The sequence below is a fragment of the Notothenia rossii genome (assembly GCF_949606895.1).
Source record: "Notothenia rossii genome assembly, chromosome: 9".
Taxonomy (NCBI): domain Eukaryota; kingdom Metazoa; phylum Chordata; class Actinopteri; order Perciformes; family Nototheniidae; genus Notothenia; species Notothenia rossii.
Genome location: NC_136907.1, coordinates 82,386,198 through 82,407,070, shown reverse-complemented (window position 1 = coordinate 82,407,070; position 20,873 = coordinate 82,386,198). Strand labels below are relative to the sequence as shown.

Here is a 20,873-nt window from a genome sequence, read left to right as displayed (position 1 = left end):
CAGATCTCCAGAGACCTGTAGTCGATGTACTGAGAGCCTCATGACTCCAGATCTCCAGAGACCTGTAGTCGATGTACTGAGAGCCTCATGACCCCAGATCTCCAGAGACCTGTAGTCGATGTACTGAGAGCCTCATGACCCCAGATCTCCAGAGACCTGTAGTCGATGTACTGAGAGCCTCATGACCCCAGATCTCCAGAGACCTGTAGTCGATGTACTGAGAGCCTCATGACCCCAGATCTCCAGAGATCTGTAGTCGATGTACTGAGAGCCTCATGACCCCAGATCTCCAGAGACCTGTAGTCGATGTACTGAGAGCCTCATGACCCCAGATCTCCAGAGACCTGTAGTCGATGTACTGAGAGCCTCATGACCCCAGATCTCCAGAGACCTGTAGTCGATGTACTGAGAGCCTCATGACCCCAGATCTCCAGAGACCTGTAGTCGATGTACTGAGAGCCTCATGACTCCAGATCTCCAGAGACCTGTAGTCGATGTACTGAGAGCCTCATGACCCCAGATCTCCAGAGACCTGTAGTCGATGTACTGAGAGCCTCATGACCCCAGATCTCCAGAGACCTGTAGTCGATTTACTGAGAGCCTCATGACCCCAGATCTCCAGAGACCTGTAGTCGATGTACTGAGAGCCTCATGACCCCAGATCTCCAGAGACCTGTAGTCGATGTACTGAGAGCCTCATGACTCCAGATCTCCAGAGACCTGTAGTCGATGTACTGAGAGCCTCATGACCCCAGATCTCCAGAGACCTGTAGTCGATGTACTGAGAGCCTCATGACCCCAGATCTCCAGAGACCCGCTGTTCCCCGCGAGCTAAGGAGAAAGACAGGGACGCCGTGCCGGGGCAAAGCTGCGAGCCAGGAGGAGACGATACAGACCTGTCCTTCCATCTATCACCATGGGGAATGTTAGATCTCTCCTGAACAAGATGGACGAGATCGCGGCGCTGACCCGGCATGAGAGGGAGTATCGGGAGAGCAGTATCCTTGTGTTTACTGAGACGTGGCTAACGGAGCTAACCCCGGACACTAACGCATCACTGGACGGTTTTCATCTGCTGAGGGCGGACAGGACGAGAGAGAGCGGAAAGAGGAAAGGAGGAGTGCTGGCTGTGTTTGTGAATGATAGATGGTGTAATTCAGGGCACATCACTATCAAAGAACGAATCTGCAACAGGGACATAGAGCTGTTAGCCATTAGCATGAGGCCACACTATTTACCTCGGGAATTCACGCATGTTATCGTGATAGCTGTATATATTCCCCCCTCTAAAAAAAAGCTGAAGAGGCATGTGACGTCATCAGCTCTACTGTAAGCAGACTGCAAACACAGAATGCTCTTCTCCTTATCTCTGGAGACTTCAATCAGGCCTCTCTCTCAAAAACTCTGCCCTCTTTCAAACAATATGTCACCTGCACCACCAGAGGCCATAAAACACTGGATTTACTGTACGCCAACACCAAGGATGCATACAGCTCCTCCCCCCTTCCTCCCCTGGGCAGATCTGATCACAACCTGGTTCACCTCCAACCTGTGTACCAACCTCTGGTCCACAGGCAGCCGGTGCCCACACAGACCGTGAAGAGGTGGTCTGAGGAGTCTGAGGAGGCTCTGAAAGACTGTTTCTACTGCGTGGGATGTGTTCACTGACTCTCACGGGGAGGACATCAACGGCCTCACAGACTGCATCAGAGACTATATTAACTTCTGTGAGGAAAGCGTCGTACCCACCAGGACCGTACGGTGTTTTCCCAACAACAAACCCTGGATTACCCCTGACATAAAGGCTCTCCTGAAGGACAAAAAGAAGGCTTTCAGATCTGGCAACAGAGAGGAGCTGAAGACTGTAAAGAGGGAGCTGAGGTGGAGAATCAGAGAGGGGTAAAACAGCTACAGGAAGAGGATGGAGGGATCTTACAAATACCTGGGTGTTCATCTGAACAATAAACTGGACTGGACTGATCATTCTGCTGCTCTGCACAAGAAGGGACAGAGCAGACTCTTTCTGCTGAGGAGACTGAGGTCTGTCGGGGGGCAGGGGGCACTCCTTCAGACCTTTACGACTCTGTTGTGGCATCAGCCATTTTCTATGGTGTGGCTGCTGGGGCAGCAGCATCTCGGCTGCTGACGGGAAGAGACTGAACAGACTGGTAAGGAAGCTCTGTCCTGGGGAGTCCTCTGGACCCTGTGGAGGGGGTGGGAGACAGGAGTCCTCTGGACCCTGTGGAGGTGTTTGGAGACAGGAGTCCTCTGGACCCTGTGGAGGTGGTGGGAGACAGGAGTCCTCTGGACCCTGTGGAGGTGGTGGGAGACAGGAGTCCTCTGGACACTGTTGAGGTGGTGGGAGACAGGAGTCCTCTGGACGCTGTGGGGGTGGTTGGAGACAGGAGTCCTCTGGACACTGTGGAGGTGGTGGGAGACAGGAGTCCTCTGGACGCTGTGGAGGTGGTTGGAGACAGGAGTCCTCTGGACACTGTGGAGGTGGTGGGAGACAGGAGTCCTCTAGACGCTGTGGAGGTGGTTGGAGACAGGAGTCCTCTGGACACTGTGGAGGTGGTGGGAGACAGGAGTCCTCTGGACCCTGTGGAGGTGGTGGGAGACAGGAGTCCTCTGGACGCTGTGGAGGTGGTGGGAGAAAGGAGTCCTCTGGACACTGTGGAGGTGGTTGGAGACAGGAGTCCTCTGGACACTGTGGAGGAGGTGGGAGACAGGAGTCCTCTGGACCCTGTGGAGGTGGTGGGAGACAGGAGTCCTCTGGACGCTGTGGAGGTGGTGGGAGAAAGGAGTCCTCTGGACACTGTGGAGGTGGTTGGAGACAGGAGTCCTCTGGACACTGTGGAGGAGGTGGGAGACAGGAGTCCTCTGGACACTGTGGAGGAGGTGGGAGACAGGAGTCCTCTGGACACTGTGGAGGTGGTTGGAGACAGGAGTCCTCTGGACACTGTGGAGGTGGTGGGAGATAGGAGTCCTCTGGACACTGTGGAGGTGGTGGGAGACAGGAGTCCTCTGGACACTGTGGAGGTGGTTGGAGATAGGAGTCCTCTGGACACTGTGGAGGTGGTGGGAGACAGGAGTCCTCTGGACACTGTGGAGGTGGTGGGAGACAGGAGTCCTCTGGACACTGTGGAGGTGGTTGGAGACAGGAGTCCTCTGGACCCTGTGGAGGAGGTGGGAGACAGGAGTCCTCTGGACACTGTGGAGGTGGTTGGAGACAGGAGTCCTCTGGACACTGTGGAGGTGGTGGGAGATAGGAGTCCTCTGGACACTGTGGAGGTGGTGGGAGACAGGAGTCCTCTGGACACTGTGGAGGTGGTTGGAGACAGGAGTCCTCTGGACCCTGTGGAGGTGGTGGGAGACAGGAGTCCTCTGGACACTGTGGAGGTGGTTGGAGACAGGAGTCCTCTGGACCCTGTGGAGGTGGTGGGAGACAGGAGTCCTCTGGACACTGTGGAGGTGGTTGGAGACAGTAGTCCTCTGGACCCTGTGGAGGTGGTGGGAGACAGGAGTCCTCTGGACACTGTGAAGGTGGTGGGAGACAGGAGTCCTCTGGACACTGTGGAGGAGGTGGGAGACAGGAGAATGGCAGTAAAGCTGTCCTCCCTGCTGGACAATGTGTCCCACCCCTCCAGGACACCCTGTCCTCACTGTGCAGCTCCTTCAGTGACAGGCTGCTGCACCCGACCTGTCTCACGGAGAGATCCTCCTTCCTTCCTGCAGCGGTCAGACTTTACAACCAGCACTGCCCCTATAGACCCCCCCCCCCCCACACACACACACCACAACACAGACTATAACACCCCTTGCTGCTAAATACAAACCAACTTTGTGCAATGTGTGCTTTATGTGCAATATATATATATGCCGTTAATAACTGTGTAATGTATACCTGGCTGCTAAACCCTTGTTACTGTCACAAGGTATGTATCTTGTATTTTCTAGATTGTGTAACTTGCTGCTGTTAAATACCGTCAAACTATGTGCAATATATACTTTATATACATATGCCATCTTTAATAACTGTAATACATACCGGGCTGCTAAATCCTAAGAACTGCTACAGGATTTGATTTGTAGATTTGATTTGTTTTTGATCTGCATTTTTGAAAATTATGTAACTTTTTTAGTTTTTATCTTTTTTTTAGCATATTGTTTATCATACTATAACTTAGTACTTTTTTAACGCATGAAAGACATGCAACACTAAGCTGTCTGTGGCTCTTTCTGCTGTAACGCTGCACATTTCCCCTCTGTGGGACTCATAAAGGTATTCTGATTCTGATTCTGACTCTGATATACTGAGAGCCTCATGACCCCACTGATAGATGTCCTCTGTGCAGAGCATCAGAGACTGATAGATGTCCTCTGTGCAGGGCATCAGAGACTGATAGATGTCCTCTGTGCAGGGCATCAGAGACTGATAGATGTCCTCTGTGCAGGGCATCAGAGACTGATAGATGTCCTCTGTGCAGGGCATCAGAGACTGATAGATGTCCTCTGTGCAGAGCATCCGAGACTGATAGATGTCCTCTGTGCAGAGCATCAGGGACTGATAGATGTCCTCTGTGCAGAGCATCATATACTGATAGATGTCCTCTGTGCAGGGCATCAGAGACTGATAGATATCCTCTGTGCAGAGCATCAGGGACTGATAGATGTCCTCTGTGCAGAGCATCAGAGACTGATAGATGTCCTCTGTGCAGAGCATCAGGGACTGATAGATGTCCTCTGTGCAGAGCATCAGGGGCTGATAGATGTCCTCTGTGCAGAGCATCAGAGACTGATAGATGTCCTCTGTGCAGAGCATCAGGGACTGATAGATGTCCTCTGTGCAGAGCATCAGAGACTGATAGATGTCCTCTGTGCAAAGCATCAGAGACTGATAGATGTCCTCTGTGCAGTGTCCTCTGTGCAGAGCATCAGAGACTGATAGATGTCCTCTGTGCAGAGCATCAGAGACTGATAGATGTCCTCTGTGCAGAGCATCAGAGACTGATAGATGTCCTCTGTGCAGAGCATCATAGACTGATAGATGTCCTCTGTGCAGAGCATCAGAGACTGATAGATGTCCTCTGTGCAGTGGACATGTGTCAATGGGCTGGGTCCTAGGAGGATATAAGTATGTTCACATTGAAAGGAATAAGATGTTATTAAATACTGCTTATTATCATATCCCCCAGTGTGGGTACAGTTACCCAGAAGCCACTCTGTCTGACCTCCGGGAGGCTCGCGCTCTGTTCTCTGACCTGAGGCTCTACAGCGACTTCTACTGTGAGTACATTCATCCATCGTTTATACATTCATCCATTCATCCATCATCCATTCATCATCCGTTTATCCATCATCCATTCATCCATCATCCATTCATCATCCGTTTATCCATCATCCATTCATCATCCGTTCATCCATCATCCCTTCATCCATCATCCATTCATCATCGGTTCATCCATCATCCATCCATCATCCGTTCATCCATCATCCATTCATCACCAACATCCGTGTTGGTGATGAACGTGTTGGTGATGAACGTGTTGGTGATGAACGTGTTACTGATGAAAGTGTTACTGATGAACGTGTTGGTGATGAACGTGTTACTGATGAACGTGTTACTGATGAACGTGTTGGTGATGAACGTGTTACTGATGAACGTGTTGGTGATGAACGTGTTATTGATGAATGTGTTGGTGATGAACGTGTTATTGATGAACGTGTTGGTGATGAACGTGTTACTGATGAACGTGTTGGTGATGAACGTGTTACTGATGAACGTGTTGGTGATGAACGTGTTACTGATGAAAGTGTTACTGATGAACGTGTTGGTGATGAACGTGTTACTGATGAACGTGTTACTGATGAACGTGTTGGTGATGAACGTGTTACTGATGAACGTGTTGGTGATGAACGTGTTATTGATGAATGTGTTGGTGATGAACGTGTTATTGATGAACGTGTTATTGATGAATGTGTTACTGATGAACGTGTTACTGATGAACGTGTTGGTGATGAACGTGTTACTGATGAACGTGTTGGTGATGAACGTGTTATTGATGAACGTGTTGGTGATGAACGTGTTACTGATGAACGTGTTGGCGATGAACGTGTTACTGATGAACGTGTTGGTGATGAACGTGTTACTGATGAACGTGTTGGTGATGAACGTGTTACTGATGAACGTGTTGGTGATGAACGTGTTACTGATGAACGTGTTGTTGATGAACGTGTTACTGATGAACGTGTTGGTGATGAACGTGTTACTGATGAACGTGTTGTTGATGAACGTGTTACTGATGAACGTGTTGGTGATGAACGTGTTACTGATGAACGTGTTGGTGATGAACGTGTTACGGATGAACGTGTTACTGATGAACGTGCTACTGATGAACGTGTTGGTGATGAACGTGTTACTGATGAACGTGTTGGTGATGAACGTGTTACTGATGAACGTGTTGGTGATGAACGTGTTACTGATGAACGTGTTACTGATGAACGTGTTGCTGATGAACGTGTTGGTGATGAACGTGTTACTGATGAACGTGTTGGTGATGAACGTGTTACTGATGAACGTGTTGCTGATGAACGTGTTGGTGATGAACGTGTTACTGATGAACGTGTTACTGATGAACGTGTTGGTGATGAACGTGTTACTGATGAACGTGTTGGTGATGAACGTGTTACTGATGAACGTGTTGGTGATGAACGTGTTACTGATGAACGTGTTGGTGATGAACGTGTTGCTGATGAACGTGTTGGTGATGAACGTGTTACTGATGAACGTGTTACTGATGAACGTGTTGGTGATGAACGTGTTACTGATGAACGTGTTGGTGATGAACGTGTTACTGATGAACGTGTTGCTGATGAACGTGTTGGTGATGAACGTGTTACTGATGAACGTGTTGGTGATGAACGTGTTACTGATGAACGTGTTACTGATGAACGTGTTACTGATGAACGTGTTGGTGATGAACGTGTTGGTGATGAACGTGTTACTGATGAACGTGTTACTGATGAACGTGTTACTGATGAACGTGTTGGTGATGAACGTGTTGGTGATGAACGTGTTACTGATGAACGTGTTGGTGATGAACTTGTTGGTGATGAACGTGTTACTGATGAACGTGTTGGTGATGAACGTGTTACTGATGAACGTGTTGGTAATGAACGTGTTGGTGATGAACGTGTTGGTGATGAACGTGTTGGTGATGAACGTGTTATTTATAAACGTGTTAATTCTTTGACAGGTTTTCCTAACAAGGAGAAGAAGAAGCTGGTGTTTTTGGCGGGAACTCTTCCTGTTCAGTATGAAGGTCACTCATTAATTTACTCATTTGTTTATTCACTGATTAATTAATTTAATCTCTCATTCGCTCATTCATTTGCTCTCTTATTCATCCATTTATTCCCTCATCTTATTTCATTTACTCACTCACTTATTCACTCATTCATTAATTCATCTGGTTTCCTTGTGATCTATGACTTTGATCAGGGAGTTCATGTGTTCACAGGGAGTTCATGTGTTCACAGGGGGTTCTTGTGTTCACAGAGGGTTTGTGTGTTCACAGGGAGTTCATGTGTTCACAGGGAGTTCATGTGTTCACAGGGAGTTACTGTGTTCACAGGGAGTGCATGTGTTCACAGGGAGTTCATGTGTTCACAGAGAGTTCATGTGTTCACAGGGAGTTACTGTGTTTACAGGGAGTTCATGTGTTTACAGGGAGTTCATGTGTTCACAGGGAGTTCATGTGTTCACAGGGAGTTACTGGGTTCACACAGAGTTAGTGTGTTCACAGGGAGTTCATGTGTTCACACGGAGTTTATGTGTTCACACGGAGTTCATGTGTTCACAGGGAGTTCATGTTTTCACACAGAGTTTGCATGTTCACAGGGAGTTCATGTGTTCACAAGGAGTTTGCGTGTTCACAGGGGGTTCATGTGTTCACAGGGGGTTCGTGTGTTCACAGGGAGTTCATGTGTTCACACGGAGTTCATGTGTTCACAGGGAGTTCATGTGTTCACATGGAGTTCATGTGTTCACAGGGAGTTCATGTATTCACACGGAGTTTGTGTGTTCACAGGGAGTTCATGTGTTCATAGGGAGTTCATGTGTTCACAGGGGGATCGTGTGTTCACAGGGGGTTCGTGTATTCATAGGGAGTTCATGTGTTCACAGGGAGTTCATGTGTTCACATGTAGTTTGTGTGTTCACAGGGAGTTCATGTGTTCACAGGGGGTTCGTGTGTTCACAGGGAGTTAATGTGTTCACACAGAGTTCATGTGTTCACAGGGGGTTCGTGTGTTCACAGGGAGTTCATGTGTTCACACAGAGTTCATGTGTTCACAGGGGGTTCGTGTGTTCACAGGGAGTTCATGTGTCCACAGGGAGTTCATGTGTTCACAGGGGGTTCGTGTGTTCACAGGGAGTTTGTGTGTTCACAGGGAGTTCATGTGTTCACAGGGAGTTTGTGTGTTCACAGGGAGTTCATGTGTTCACAGAGAGTTCATGTGTTCACAGAGGGTTTTTGTGTTCACAGGGAGTTCATGTGTTCACAGGGAGTTCATGTGTTCACAGGGAGTTTATGTGTTCACAGGGAGTTCATGTGTTCACAGGGAGTTTGTGTGTTCACAGGGAGTTCATGTGTGCACAGGGAGTTTATGTGTTCACAGGGAGTTTGTGTGTTCACAGGGAGTTCATGTGTTCACAGGGAGTTCATGTGTGCACAGGGGGTTTGTGTGTTCACAGGGAGTTCATGTGTTCACAGGGGGTTTGTGTGTTCACAGGGGGTTCATGTGTTCACAGGGAGTTCATGTGTTCACAGAGAGTTCATGTGTTCACAGAGGGATTTTGTGTTCACAGGGAGTTCATGTGTTCACAGGGAGTTCATGTGTGCACAGAGAGTTCATGTGTTCACAGGGGGTTTGTGTGTTCACAGGGTGTTCATGTGTTCACAGGGAGTTTGTGTGTTCTCAGGGGGTTTATGTGTTCACAGGGAGTTCATGTGTTCACAGGGGGTTCGTGTGTTCACAGGGAGTTAATGTGTTCACACAGAGTTTGTGTGTTCACAGGGGGTTTGTGTGTTCAAAGGGAGTTCATGTGTCCACAGGGAGTTCATGTCGTCACACAGAGTTCATGTGTTCACAGGGGGTTCGTGTGTTCACAGGGAGTTTGTGTGTTCACAGGGAGTTCATGTGTTCACAGGGAGTTCATGTGTTCACAGGGAGTTTGTGTGTTGACAGGGAGTTCATGTGTTCACAGAGGGTTTGTGTGTTCACAGGGAGTTAATGTGTTCACAGGGAGTTTGTGTGTTCACAGGGAGTTCATGTGTTCACAGGGAGTTTGTGTGTTCACAGGGAGTTCATGTGTTCACAGGGAGTTCATGTGTTCACACAGAGTTCATGTGTTCACAGGGGGTTCGTGTGTTCACAGGGAGTTCATGTATCCACAGGGAGTTCATGTCGTCACACAGAGTTCATGTGTTCACAGGGGGTTCGTGTGTTCACAGGGAGTTCATGTGTCCACAGGGAGTTCATGTCGTCACACAGAGTTCATGTGTTCACAGGGGGTTCGTGTGTTCACAGGGAGTTCATGTGTTCACAGGGGGTTTGTGTGTTCACAGGGAGTTCATGTGTTCACAGGGGGTTTGTTTGTTCACAGGGAGTTCATGTGTTCACAGAGGGTTCATTTGTTCACAGGTGGTTCATGTGTTCACAGTGGGTGCATGTGTTCACGAGGGGGTTCGTATGTTCACGAGGGGATTTGTGTGTTCACAGGGGGTTCATGTGTTCACAGGGGGTTCATGTGTTCACAGGGGGTTTGTGTGTTCACAGGGAGTTTGTTTGTTCACAGGGGGTTCATGTGTTCACAGGGAGTTTGTTTGTTCACAGGGGGTTCATGTGTTCACAGGTCATTCATGTGTTCACAGGGGGTTCATGTGTTCACAGGGGGTTCATGTGTTCACACAGAGTTCATGTGTTCACAGGGGGTTCGTGTGTTCACAGGGAGTTCATGTATCCACAGGGAGTTCATGTCGTCACACAGAGTTCATGTGTTCACAGGGGGTTCGTGTGTTCACAGGGAGTTCATGTGTCCACAGGGAGTTCATGTCGTCACACAGAGTTCATGTGTTCACAGGGGGTTCGTGTTTTCACAGGGAGTTCATGTGTTCACAGGGGGTTTGTGTGTTCACAGGGAGTTCATGTGTTCACAGGGGGTTTGTTTGTTCACAGGGAGTTCATGTGTTCACAGAGGGTTCATTTGTTCACAGGTGGTTCATGTGTTCACAGTGGGTGCATGTGTTCACGAGGGGGTTCGTATGTTCACGAGGGGATTTGTGTGTTCACAGGGGGTTCATGTGTTCACAGGGGGTTCATGTGTTCACAGGGAGTTTGTTTGTTCACAGGGGGTTCATGTGTTCACAGGGAGTTTGTTTGTTCACAGGGGGTTCATGTGTTCACAGGTCATTCATGTGTTCACAGGGGGTTCATGTGTTCACAGGGGGTTCATGTGTTCACAGGGGGTTCGTGTGTTCACAGGGGGTTCATGTGTTCACAGGGGGTTCATGTGTTCACAGAGGGTTCATGTGTTCACAGGGGGATTGTGTGTTCACAGAGGGTTTGTTTGTTCACAGGGGGTTCATGTGTTCACAGGGGGTTCATGTGTTCACAGGGGGTTCGTGTGTTCACAGGGGGTTCATGTGTTCACAGGGGGTTCATGTGTTCACAGGGGGTTCATGTGTTCACAGAGGGTTCATGTGTTCACAGTGGGATTGTGTGTTCACAGAGGGTTTGTTTGTTCACAGTTGGTTCATGTGTTCACAGGGGGTTCATGTGTTCACAGAGGGTTCATGTGTTCACAGGGGGTTCATGTGTTCACAGAGGGTTCATGTGTTCACAGTGGGATTGTGTGTTCACAGAGGGTTTGTTTGTTCACAGGGGGTTCATGTGTTCACAGGGGGTTCATGTGTTCACAGTGGGTTCATGTGTTCACAGTGGGTTCATGTGTTCACAGTGGGTTCATGTTTTCAAAGGGGGTTCTTGTGTTCACAGTGGGTTCATGTGTTCACAGTGGGTTCATGTGTTCACAGTGGGTTCATGATTTCAAAGGGGGTTCTTGTGTTCACAGTGGGTTCATGTGTTCACAGTGGGTTCATTTTTCCACAGTGTTCATGTGTAGGTTCATGTGTTCACAGAGGGCTCATGTGTTCACAGGAAGTGGGTATAATTTCCCAGTGTGCATCTGGCTGCATGAGACCCACCCTCTGTCGCCCCCCCGCTGTCTCGTCTGCCCCTCCGTCTCCATGGTGATCAACCCAATGTGCTGCTGCGTGGATGAAGTTTCCGGAAACATCCGTCTGCCGGTCCTGAGCAGCTGGACCCAGGTAAGACCACCTGGCCCACTGAGACCACCTGACCCTGGTAAGACCACCTGACCCACTGAGACCACCTGACCCACTGAGACCACCTGACCCAGGTAAGACCACCTGACCGACTGAGGCCACTTGACCTAGGTAAGACCACCTGACCTGGGAAAGACTACTTGACCCACTGAGACCACCTAACCCAGGTAAAACCACCTGACATACTGAGACCACCTGACCCAGGTAAGACCACCTGACCCAGGTAAAACCACCTCACCCAGGTAAAACCACCTCACCCAGGAAAGTCCACATGACCCAGGTAAAACCACCTCACCCAGGAAAGACCACCTGACCCAGGTAAGACCACATGACTTGGGAAATACCACCTCACCCACTGAGATCACCTGAACCAGGTAAGACCACCTGACCCACTGAGGCTACCTGACCTAGGTAAGACCACCTGACCTGGGAAAGACTACCTGACCCACTGAGACCACCTGACCCAGATAAGACCACCTGACCCAGGTAAAACCACCTGACATACTGAGACCACCTGACCCAGGTAAGACCACCTGACCCAGGTAAAACCACCTCACCCAGTAAAGAACACCTGACCCAGGTAAGACCACCTGACTTGGGAAATATCACCTCACCCACTGAGATCACCTGACCCAGGTAAGACCACCTGAGCCAGGAAAGACCACCTGAGCCAGGTAAAACCACCTGAGCCAGGAAAGACCACCTAACCCAGGTAAAACTACCTGACCCAGGAAAGTCCACCTAACCCAGGTAAAACCACCTGACCCAGGAAAGACCACCTGACCCGGGTAAGACCACCTGACCTGGGAAAGACCACCTGACCCACTGAGTTGCTTTTTATATGAAGTAATGAACGATACGATACGATATACGATATTACTTTATCTGTCAGATCAAGTCTGAAATGTGACTTGCGTCACAGCAGCTCCATGTCCAACATCAACAGACAAGTATCCAGACACAATACATGAAACACAAACAACAAACATTTAACATAACAGCACAATCAGTGAGAGAAGAGCTGCTCAAAGAACCTTCAGCGTGCATCTGATCAGCTCTGTATTTACTGTGAGGATTGACTGATGCACAAAGGATGCTTCAGTCTGACCTTATTGAATGGTGGGACCCTGTATCTCCATTAGATGGTAGCAGTTCATACTCACTGTTCAGAACATGGTTTGGGTCAGAGATGATGTTGTGGGACAGCCTCACTAGGTTGTTATGATGAGTCATAGAGTCTCTGTCAGGTGGACCAACAGTCTTTGAGCAGATTTTTAACAAGTTGAGTAGTTTTGATTTTAAAGTTGCTGACAAACATTTGTACCAGGTAGTGTTGCTGCAGAATAGACAAGATCACAGATCTAAAGAACAACAGAAGAATTTCTCTGCTCGTCCCAAAATAAGTTGATGTCATTATGTTGTCACTTCCTGTTAGGGCGTGTCCAGCTTATCACTGCTGATGTCAGAGATGAGGCAGGCCTTCCAGAAGGACACACCCCTTTATGCCAGGTGTCCTGTACAAGCCCCGCCCCCTGCTGCTGATGTAAACAGGTGATAATCAATCAAAGTCAAAGTCAACTTTATTGTCAATCGTTCAGTTTGTGTGTGAGAGATTGAAATACAATTTATATAAAAATATGTGTGCAAATGTATATATCCTATATATACACAATCAAAGACACATTTTTACATGTGCACACATTAAGACCTAAATAACAACACAACAATTAATAGGCGCTTTCACACCGCAGTACTTTTTCCCACAAAGGTTAATTCTCTTTAGTTCGTGGTTTGCAATCCGCCCAGCCAATCAGAAATAGGAACCTTTTTATCCCCTTTTCTCATGAACCCATTTTTGGTCCGGATTTTTTTAGTGTGAACACAACATTTCGGAACTATATCGGAACTAAAGTGGGAAAATTACTGCGGTGTGAACGCGCCTAACATGTAAAAAACAACACAAAAAATAAAACTGACGACCGTACTGTACTATCGGTCCGGGGTGTTGAACTAGACGAACATACATTAAAAACACTGACAAACACTCAGAGAGCTAGGAGCTGCTGTCTGTAATGGGATGTTAAAGCAGTGTTTTCCCCTATATACAAATAACGGCGGCACAGCGCCGCCATTTTCTTTCAGATTAAAATAATAATAAGTGGCGACCCTTTTTCATTTTTGATTGTTTGTTATGTGGATTTGTACAGTTGTAGAATTTGTGTTACTGTATGTTCAATAAAGGTGTATTTTTGCGAAATCTTGAGACATTGCCACTGTATGTACTGGCAGGGCCGATTTTAGCTCTGGGAGGGAAAAAACATTTTTGACCGTTGGCGCTCATCCAAATATTCGGCCTTGATGTAACAACATCCATAATTAAGTAAATGTAGCACCCTTTTCACCCCGGTTACACGTTTAATTTGCCCTGTACGGTGGGCGCTGTAAGTGGGGGATGTTGGCTTATCAGGCGCCCGCAGCTCACAGCCAAAGTGCGAGCGTGGTAGCGAGAGAGCGAGCAAGGGAGAGGGCGCACCAGTACCGGCGCTGTTGTTATTAGCATCTGGTGCTAGCTGCGCTAACGGATATAAGAAGTAGATGTTTCTACAACCAGGGTAGAGGAGAGCTCTCCTGTCAGACTGAGAGGCTCAGTGAGGTTAAGGACTCTCTGAGTATTTAGATAGTTCACTTTAGTCTAAGTTATCTCAGTGGGTCTCAAATGTTTTGACCACAAATTATGTAAACACATATTTCCAAGGCACTCCTTTATAATTATTAGGATGAATAAAAACAGGTTTGAAATCATTCCAATGTATACTTAACCAAAAATATCGTTTAAAGTTGGAGAGATACAAAATTATGCATAAATAAATGTTAACTAGGTAAAATAAGATATGAATGAACAACAAAAATAAAACAAGCTACATGTATTTGTTATTGGCTATGGTAGGTTATTGTTTATGTTCACATACTTATTTGATTATTAAAATGTAAACCGATCTTTTCTAGATCAGGTCTCTAGTAAGTGTGTGCTCAAAGTGCACCAGATTGAAGCATTTTACTGTAAAATGTTCAAAAAAATATTTTCCCGGGGGCGCATACCCCCGGACCCCCCTAGAGGATGTGACGTCCACCCCCCAATTCAAACATGTTCATACAATACTGAATATATTTGAAGCCATTTTTACATATATTGTCTATGTCAATAAGTTTCTGTTTTTGTAATGTCTTTGTCTTTTGTAGAGACTTTTCATTTATTCTTTATAAAATCTCGCCTAGGGCAGCAAATTGTCTAGAACCGGCCCTGGTGCTAGGCCTCAAGAGCCTTTCTTGTGCTGACACATAGAAACAAATTGGCGGGGCGCACTTCGCATGCACTAAAAAAATCCACGCGCTCCGCGCTCACATTATGCTGGGCCCACGTGCCTTAGCACCGCTGCTATGACTCCATCCTGGGGAAAACACTGGACAGGTGATAATGGGATGTTACAGGTGATAACTTGATATAAACAGGTGATAACTTGATATAAACAGGTGTCTTTATTTCCTCGCCCCACAGACCCCGCCCCATCTCTCCACAGAGAACCCTCCTCGTCATAACCCCCCCTCACTTATCCGCTCAGAAAGGTAACTTCCTGTTCTCGAGCAGAGCTAGCTTTTAGCCTGGTAGCCTTTTAGCATGCTGATGCTACTGAGAAGCCCCTCCCCCTCTGTTGCAGGTAGCCAATGGGAGCAGAGCAGGAAGTCGTACGCCGAGGAGCTGCAGGGCATAGACTTCAGTTGCCCCGCCCCCTCAGGTGAGAAACAGGAAAAATCTACACGCAAGATCACCGTAATCTGCTTAGGGGGCAGCTAACAGCGTGGCCTCGTTGTATCACTTCTTTCAGGCACTAAAGCGTGTCCGACCTTCACCATATCCACGCAGTGTGTAGTGCAGTAGGTGTTGGTGGGCTGGTGAGACCCCAGAGTAGCAGTATCTAAACCTGGAGGAGAAACCCTGTGTCGTTGGGAGAACCCCTGGCAGCTTCAGGACCCACAATCCCTAACCCCCTCTTTTGAACCTTAGTTCTTGTGGGGGAAACTTCTGAAGCAATGGGAGTCAGGACTCAGAGAGACACGAGGAGAGCTGGAGCTTTAATAATAATAATAATAATAATAATAATTCATTTATTTTATATAGGCGCCTTTCAAGGCTCTCAAGGTCGCCGTACAAACACACACAAAACAACATACACAATAGATAACACCAGCATAAGAAATATAAACAAGACAATGCAGTATATCAATCAATCAAATAACCAAATCAATAAAACAGAGGATGTGTGATGGACAATGATCAGGGTGGATATGCGAGTGTGAAGAGATATGTTTTGAGGCGTGATTTGAAAATGGGGAGAGAGTCAGTGTTGCGGATGTCAGGTGGGAGGGAGTTCCAGAGGCGAGGTGCAGAGCGGCTGAAGGCTCTAGACCCCATGGTGGTTAAACGGAAGGGGGGTGCAGTGAGGTGGAGGGAAGCAGAAGATCTGAGTGTGCGGATGGGTGTGTTGATGTGCAGGAGGTCGGAGAGGTACAGAGGAGCGAGGTTATGGATTTGACGGGGAGCCAGTGAAGCTGCTGAAGAACAGGAGTGAGGGGGTTAATGGAGGGGGTTCTGGTGATGATGCGGGCGGCAGAGTTCTGGACCAGTTGAAGTCTGTGGATGGATTTGAGAGGGAGACCAAAGAGAAGGGAGTTGAAGTAGTCAATGCGGGAAGTGACCAGGGTGTGAACAAGAATGGCGGTGGTCTTAGGGTTAAGGGACGGGCGGAGGGGGTTGATGTTGCGTAGATGGAAATAGGCAGACCGAGTGATATGACTGATATGAGATTTGAATGAAAGTGTGCTGTCCAGGATGACACCCAGACTCTTAACCTGAGGGGAGGGGGAGACTGAAGAGTTGTCTATTGTAATGAAAAACTGTCAGGTTTGGTTAGGGTGGATTTTGTGCCAATGAGGAGAACCTCGGTTTTGTAGTTGTGAAGTTTGAGAAAGTTAGAGGAAAACCAGGATTTGATGTCCTGTAAGCAGTCAGACAGGGAGGATGGAGGTTGGTTTGGAGGACAAGTAGAGCTGGGTGTCATCCGCGTAGCAATGAAAGTGGATGTTGTGTTTACGGAAGATATTGCCAAGAGGAAGTAAATAGTTGGTAAAAAGAAGAGGCCCCAGGACAGAGCCCTGGGGAACACCGGTCGTGAATGGAAGTGGCTGTGATGGAAACACTGATGCTTTATTTGGAGCTTCGGCCGGAGAATTCACAAAACATGTCACGGGTCACATTCTGACCACACGGTAGAGACGCCACATCAATTCTGAAGAAGCCTCCTGCTGCTCCAGGTTTGAACTAGTTCGGAGCATAATCATCAACATTCTTCAATAGAGAAACTCAACTAATATGGACCCTGAATCTAACTAGAGCTTCACCATAGGAAAGAATGTACACCAGGGAACCTACGTTCCAGATAAAAGAAGGGCCTCTAGATGTCCCTGAACAATAAACTCTCTCATGGCAGCTTGTGCTCGGTCATAAGCTGCAACAACAATGCGCCCAAGCTGCCCCTCCTCAAGAGAGATAGCAGCAGAACCCAAGCTGCCCCTCCTTCAGAGAGATAGCAGCATAACCCAAGCTGCCCCTCCTTCAGAGAGATAGCAGCATAACCCAAGCTGCCCCCCCTTAAAAGAGATAGCAGCAGAACCCAAGCTGCCCCTCCTTCAGAGAGATAGCAGCATAACCCAAGCTGCCCCTCCTTCAGAGAGATAGCAGCATAACCCAAGCTGCCCCCCCTTAAAAGAGATAGCAGCAGAACCCAAGCTGCCCCTCCTTCAGAGAGATATCAGCATAACCCAAGCTGCCCCTCCTTCAGAGAGATAGCAGCATAACCCAAGCTGCCCCCCCTTAAAAGAGATAGCAGCATAACCCAAGCTGCCCCTCCTTCAGAGAGATAGCAGCAGAACCCAAGCTGCCCCTCCTTCAGAGAGATAGCAGCATAACCCAAGCTGCCCCTCCTTCAGAGAGATAGCAGCAGAACCCAAGCTGCCCCCCCTTAAAAGAGATAGCAGCAGAACCCAAGCTGCCCCTCCTTCAGAGAGATAGCAGCAGAACCCAAGCTGCCCCTCCTTCAGAGAGATAGCAGCAGAACCCAAGCTGCCCCTCCTTCAGAGAGATAGCAGCAGAACCCAAGCTGCCCCTCCTTCAGAGAGATAGCAGCAGAACCCAAGCTGCCCCTCCTTCAGAGAGATAGCAGCAGAACCCAAGCTGCCCCCCCTTAAGAGAGATAGCAGCAGAACCCAAGCTGCCCCCCCTTAAGAGAAATAGCAGCAGAACCCAAGCTGCCCCTCCTTCAGAGAGATAGCAGCAGAACCCAAGCTGCCCCTCCTTCAGAGAGATAGCAGCAGAACCCAAGCTGCCCCCCCTTAAGAGAGATAGCAGCAGAACCCAAGCTGCCCCCCCTTAAGAGAAATAGCAGCAGAACCCAAGCTGCCCCTCCTTCAGAGAGATAGCAGCAGAACCCAAGCTGCCCCTCCTTCAGAGAAATAGCAGCAGAACCCAAGCTGCCCCTCCTTCAGAGAGATAGCAGCAGAACCCAAGCTGCCCCTCCTTCAGAGAAATAGCAGCAGAACCCAAGCTGCCCCTCCTTCAGAGAGATAGCAGCAGAACCCAAGCTGCCCCTCCTTCAGAGAAATAGCAGCAGAACCCAAGCTGCCCCCCCTTCAGAGAGATAGCAGCAGAACCCAAGCTGCCCCTCCTTCAGAGAGATAGCAGCAGAACCCAAGCTGCCCCTCCTTCAGAGAGATAGCAGCAGAACCCAAGCTGCCCCTCCTTCAGAGAGATAGCAGCAGAACCCAAGCTGCCCCTCCTTCAGAGAGATAGCAGCAGAACCCAAGCTGCTCCTCCTCAAGAGAGATAGCAGCAGAACCCAAGCTGCCCCTCCTTCAGAGACCACCACAGAGACCTGTACACTCTGTGTCTGCAGTCCCCTCAGCAGGTAGACTCTCAGCAGGTAGACTCTCAGCAGGGGGCTGCATGCCCTGAGTCTGGACCCTCAGCAGTTAGACTCACCTGTACACTCTGTGTGTCTGCAGACCCTCTCTGCAGGGGGCTGGAGGCCCTGAGTCTGGACCCTCAGCAGGTAGGCTCACCTGTACGGACCAGCCAATCAGGAGCAAACATCCACACCTCCGAATCTGTAGACCTGCTTCCAGCTGGAGCGGACCACATCCAGGTGAGGAGGACCTCTGTTCCAACTCAATTAGATCAAGACTCAGGTCTCTGTAGTTCAACAGGTTTCTGTAGTCCTGCTGGTCTCTGTAGTCCTGCAGGTTTCCGTAGTCCTGCTGGTCTCTGTAGTCCTGCTGGTCTCTGTAGTCCTGCAGGTTTCTGTAGTCCTGCTGGTCTCTGTAGTCCTGCAGGTTTCTGTAGTCCTGCTGGTCGCTGTAGTCCTGCAGGTTTTTGTAGTCCTGCAGGTTTCTGTAGTCCTGCAGGTTTTTGTAGTCCTGCTGGTCTCTGTAGTACTGCAATTATCTGTAGTCCTGCTGGTCTCTGTAGTCCTGCAGGTCTCAGGTCTGGTTCTTCCTCCTCAGATGGCAGCAGGTCTTCCTCCGGACCAGAAGACCACCTTCCTGTCTCTGTTGAAAGAGGGGAGGGGCTTCAGACCAGCTGACGTGTTGGAGGCGGTGCAGCTCAGCCCAGATTACCCATCAGCCCTCAGGTTCCTGACTCACTGCTGCCCCCTCTGTCAGGAGCATGTGACCTTCAGCAAGGTGAGACCATCCAATCAGAGCCCACACTCTACAGGTGATCAGGTTCACAGCCAATCAGAGCCCTCACTCAGCTACAGGTGATCAGATCACATCCAATCAGAGCCCACGTTCTACTGGTGATCAGGTTCTACAGCCAATCAGAGCCCTCGCTCAGCTACAGGTGATCAGGTTCACAGCCAATCAGAGCCCACCCTCAGCTACAGGTGATCAGGTTCACAGCCAATCAGAGCCCTCGCTCAGCTACAGGTGATCAGGTTCACAGCCAATCAGAGCCCACCCTCAACTACAGGTGATCAGGTTCTACAGCCAATCAGAGCCCACCCTCAGCTACAGGTGATCAGGTTCTACAGCCAATCAGAGCCCACCCTCAGCTACAGGTGATCAGGTTCTACAGCCAATCAGAGCCCACACTCAGCTACAGGTGATCAGGTTCACAGCCAATGAGAGCTCTCGCTCAGCTACAGGTGATCAGGTCTACCCTCAGCTACAGGTGATCAGGTTCTACAGCCAATCAGAGCCCACCCTCAGCTACAGGATCAGGTTCTACAGCCAATCAGAGCCCACCCTCAGCTACAATTGATCAGGTTCTACAGCCAATCAGACACCACCCTCAGCAGCTACAAGTGATCAGGTTCTACAGCCAATCAGAGCCCACCCTCAGCTACAGGTGATCAGGTTCACAGCCAATCAGAGCCCACCCTCAGCTACAGGTGATCAGGTTCACAGCCAATCAGAGCTCTCGCTCAGCTACAGGTGATCAGGTTCTACAGCCAATCAGAGCCCACCCTCAGCTACAGGTGATCAGGTTCTACAGCCAATCAGAGCCCACACTCAGCTACAGGTGATCAGGTTCACAGCCAATGAGAGCTCTCGCTCAGCTACAGGTGATCAGGTCTACAGCCAATCAGAGCCCACCCTCAGCTACAAGTGATCAGGTTCTACAGCCAATCAGAGCCCACACTCAGCTACAGGTGATCAGGTCTACAGCCAATCAGAGCCCACCCTCAGCTACAAGTGATCAGGTTCTACAGCCAATCAGAGCCCACACTCAGCTACAGGTGATCAGGTTCACAGCCAATCAGAGCTCTCGCTCAGCTACAGGTGATCAGGTTCTACAGCCAATCAGAGAAAAAAGTCTGAAGTTTGAAAAAAAAAGTCTAAGTTTTGAGAAAAAAGTCAGAATTTTGAAAAAAGTCAGAATTTTGAGAAGAAGTCAGAATTGTTTTGATTTTTGTTAAATGAATACATAATGGCATAAGACAGTAACAATTGATTTGAGGATATTTTAAATAACTCTCACTGACAGAAGACAACAGTCTCTGGGTGTTTCTCAATTTCGAGGACGCTTCCTTGGTAGCACATGTCTTCCGAGTCAGGTCCTTCAGAGTCAGGCAATAATCCTTCCTAGCCTCGGAAAACGAAGAATGGTGGAGCAGGCTAACAGGCTAACAGGTGTACAGGTGTGCGTCATATGAGAGGCCCCGTCTTAAATGTAGCGCGATTTACGCCAAACATTTGGAAATTGGTCCATGCGCAAAACATTGTGGGGATTTTAAGACCGCGGAGTCTACAAATGTGCAGCCTAGAAATTTCTCGCTAGGAAGGATGCCGGCCTCGGTAGAATTCCAAGTATGCTGGACATTGGAACAGTCCTTCGGCGGCACTCGATGA

General features: G+C 48.8%; 1 protein-coding gene across 15 annotated transcripts in view; it reads left to right on the top strand.

Annotated features, from left to right (window-relative positions):
- Positions 1-20,873, top strand: part of LOC307018348 (E3 ubiquitin-protein ligase RNF31) — a 41,034-nt gene that overhangs the window by 5,218 nt on the left and 14,943 nt on the right. For 13 of the 15 annotated variants that reach the window (XR_013802417.1, XR_013802418.1, XM_079648569.1 and 10 more), the window contains exons 2-9: positions 5,196-5,286; positions 7,257-7,322; positions 11,221-11,390; positions 12,844-12,959; positions 14,965-15,032; positions 15,125-15,202; positions 18,525-18,664; positions 19,023-19,202. Coding sequence is in view for 13 of the 15 variants with exons in the window: in XM_079648569.1 (XP_079504695.1) it covers positions 5,196-5,286; positions 7,257-7,322; positions 11,221-11,390; positions 12,844-12,959; positions 14,965-15,032; positions 15,125-15,202; positions 18,525-18,664; positions 19,023-19,202 (909 nt within the window). In the remaining 2 variants the exon portion in view is untranslated. The remainder of the gene's footprint in view (positions 1-5,195; positions 5,287-7,256; positions 7,323-11,220; positions 11,391-12,843; positions 12,960-14,964; positions 15,033-15,124; positions 15,203-18,524; positions 18,665-19,022; positions 19,203-20,873) is intronic. The other 2 variants (XM_079648572.1, XM_079648573.1) reach the window with 2 other exon arrangements.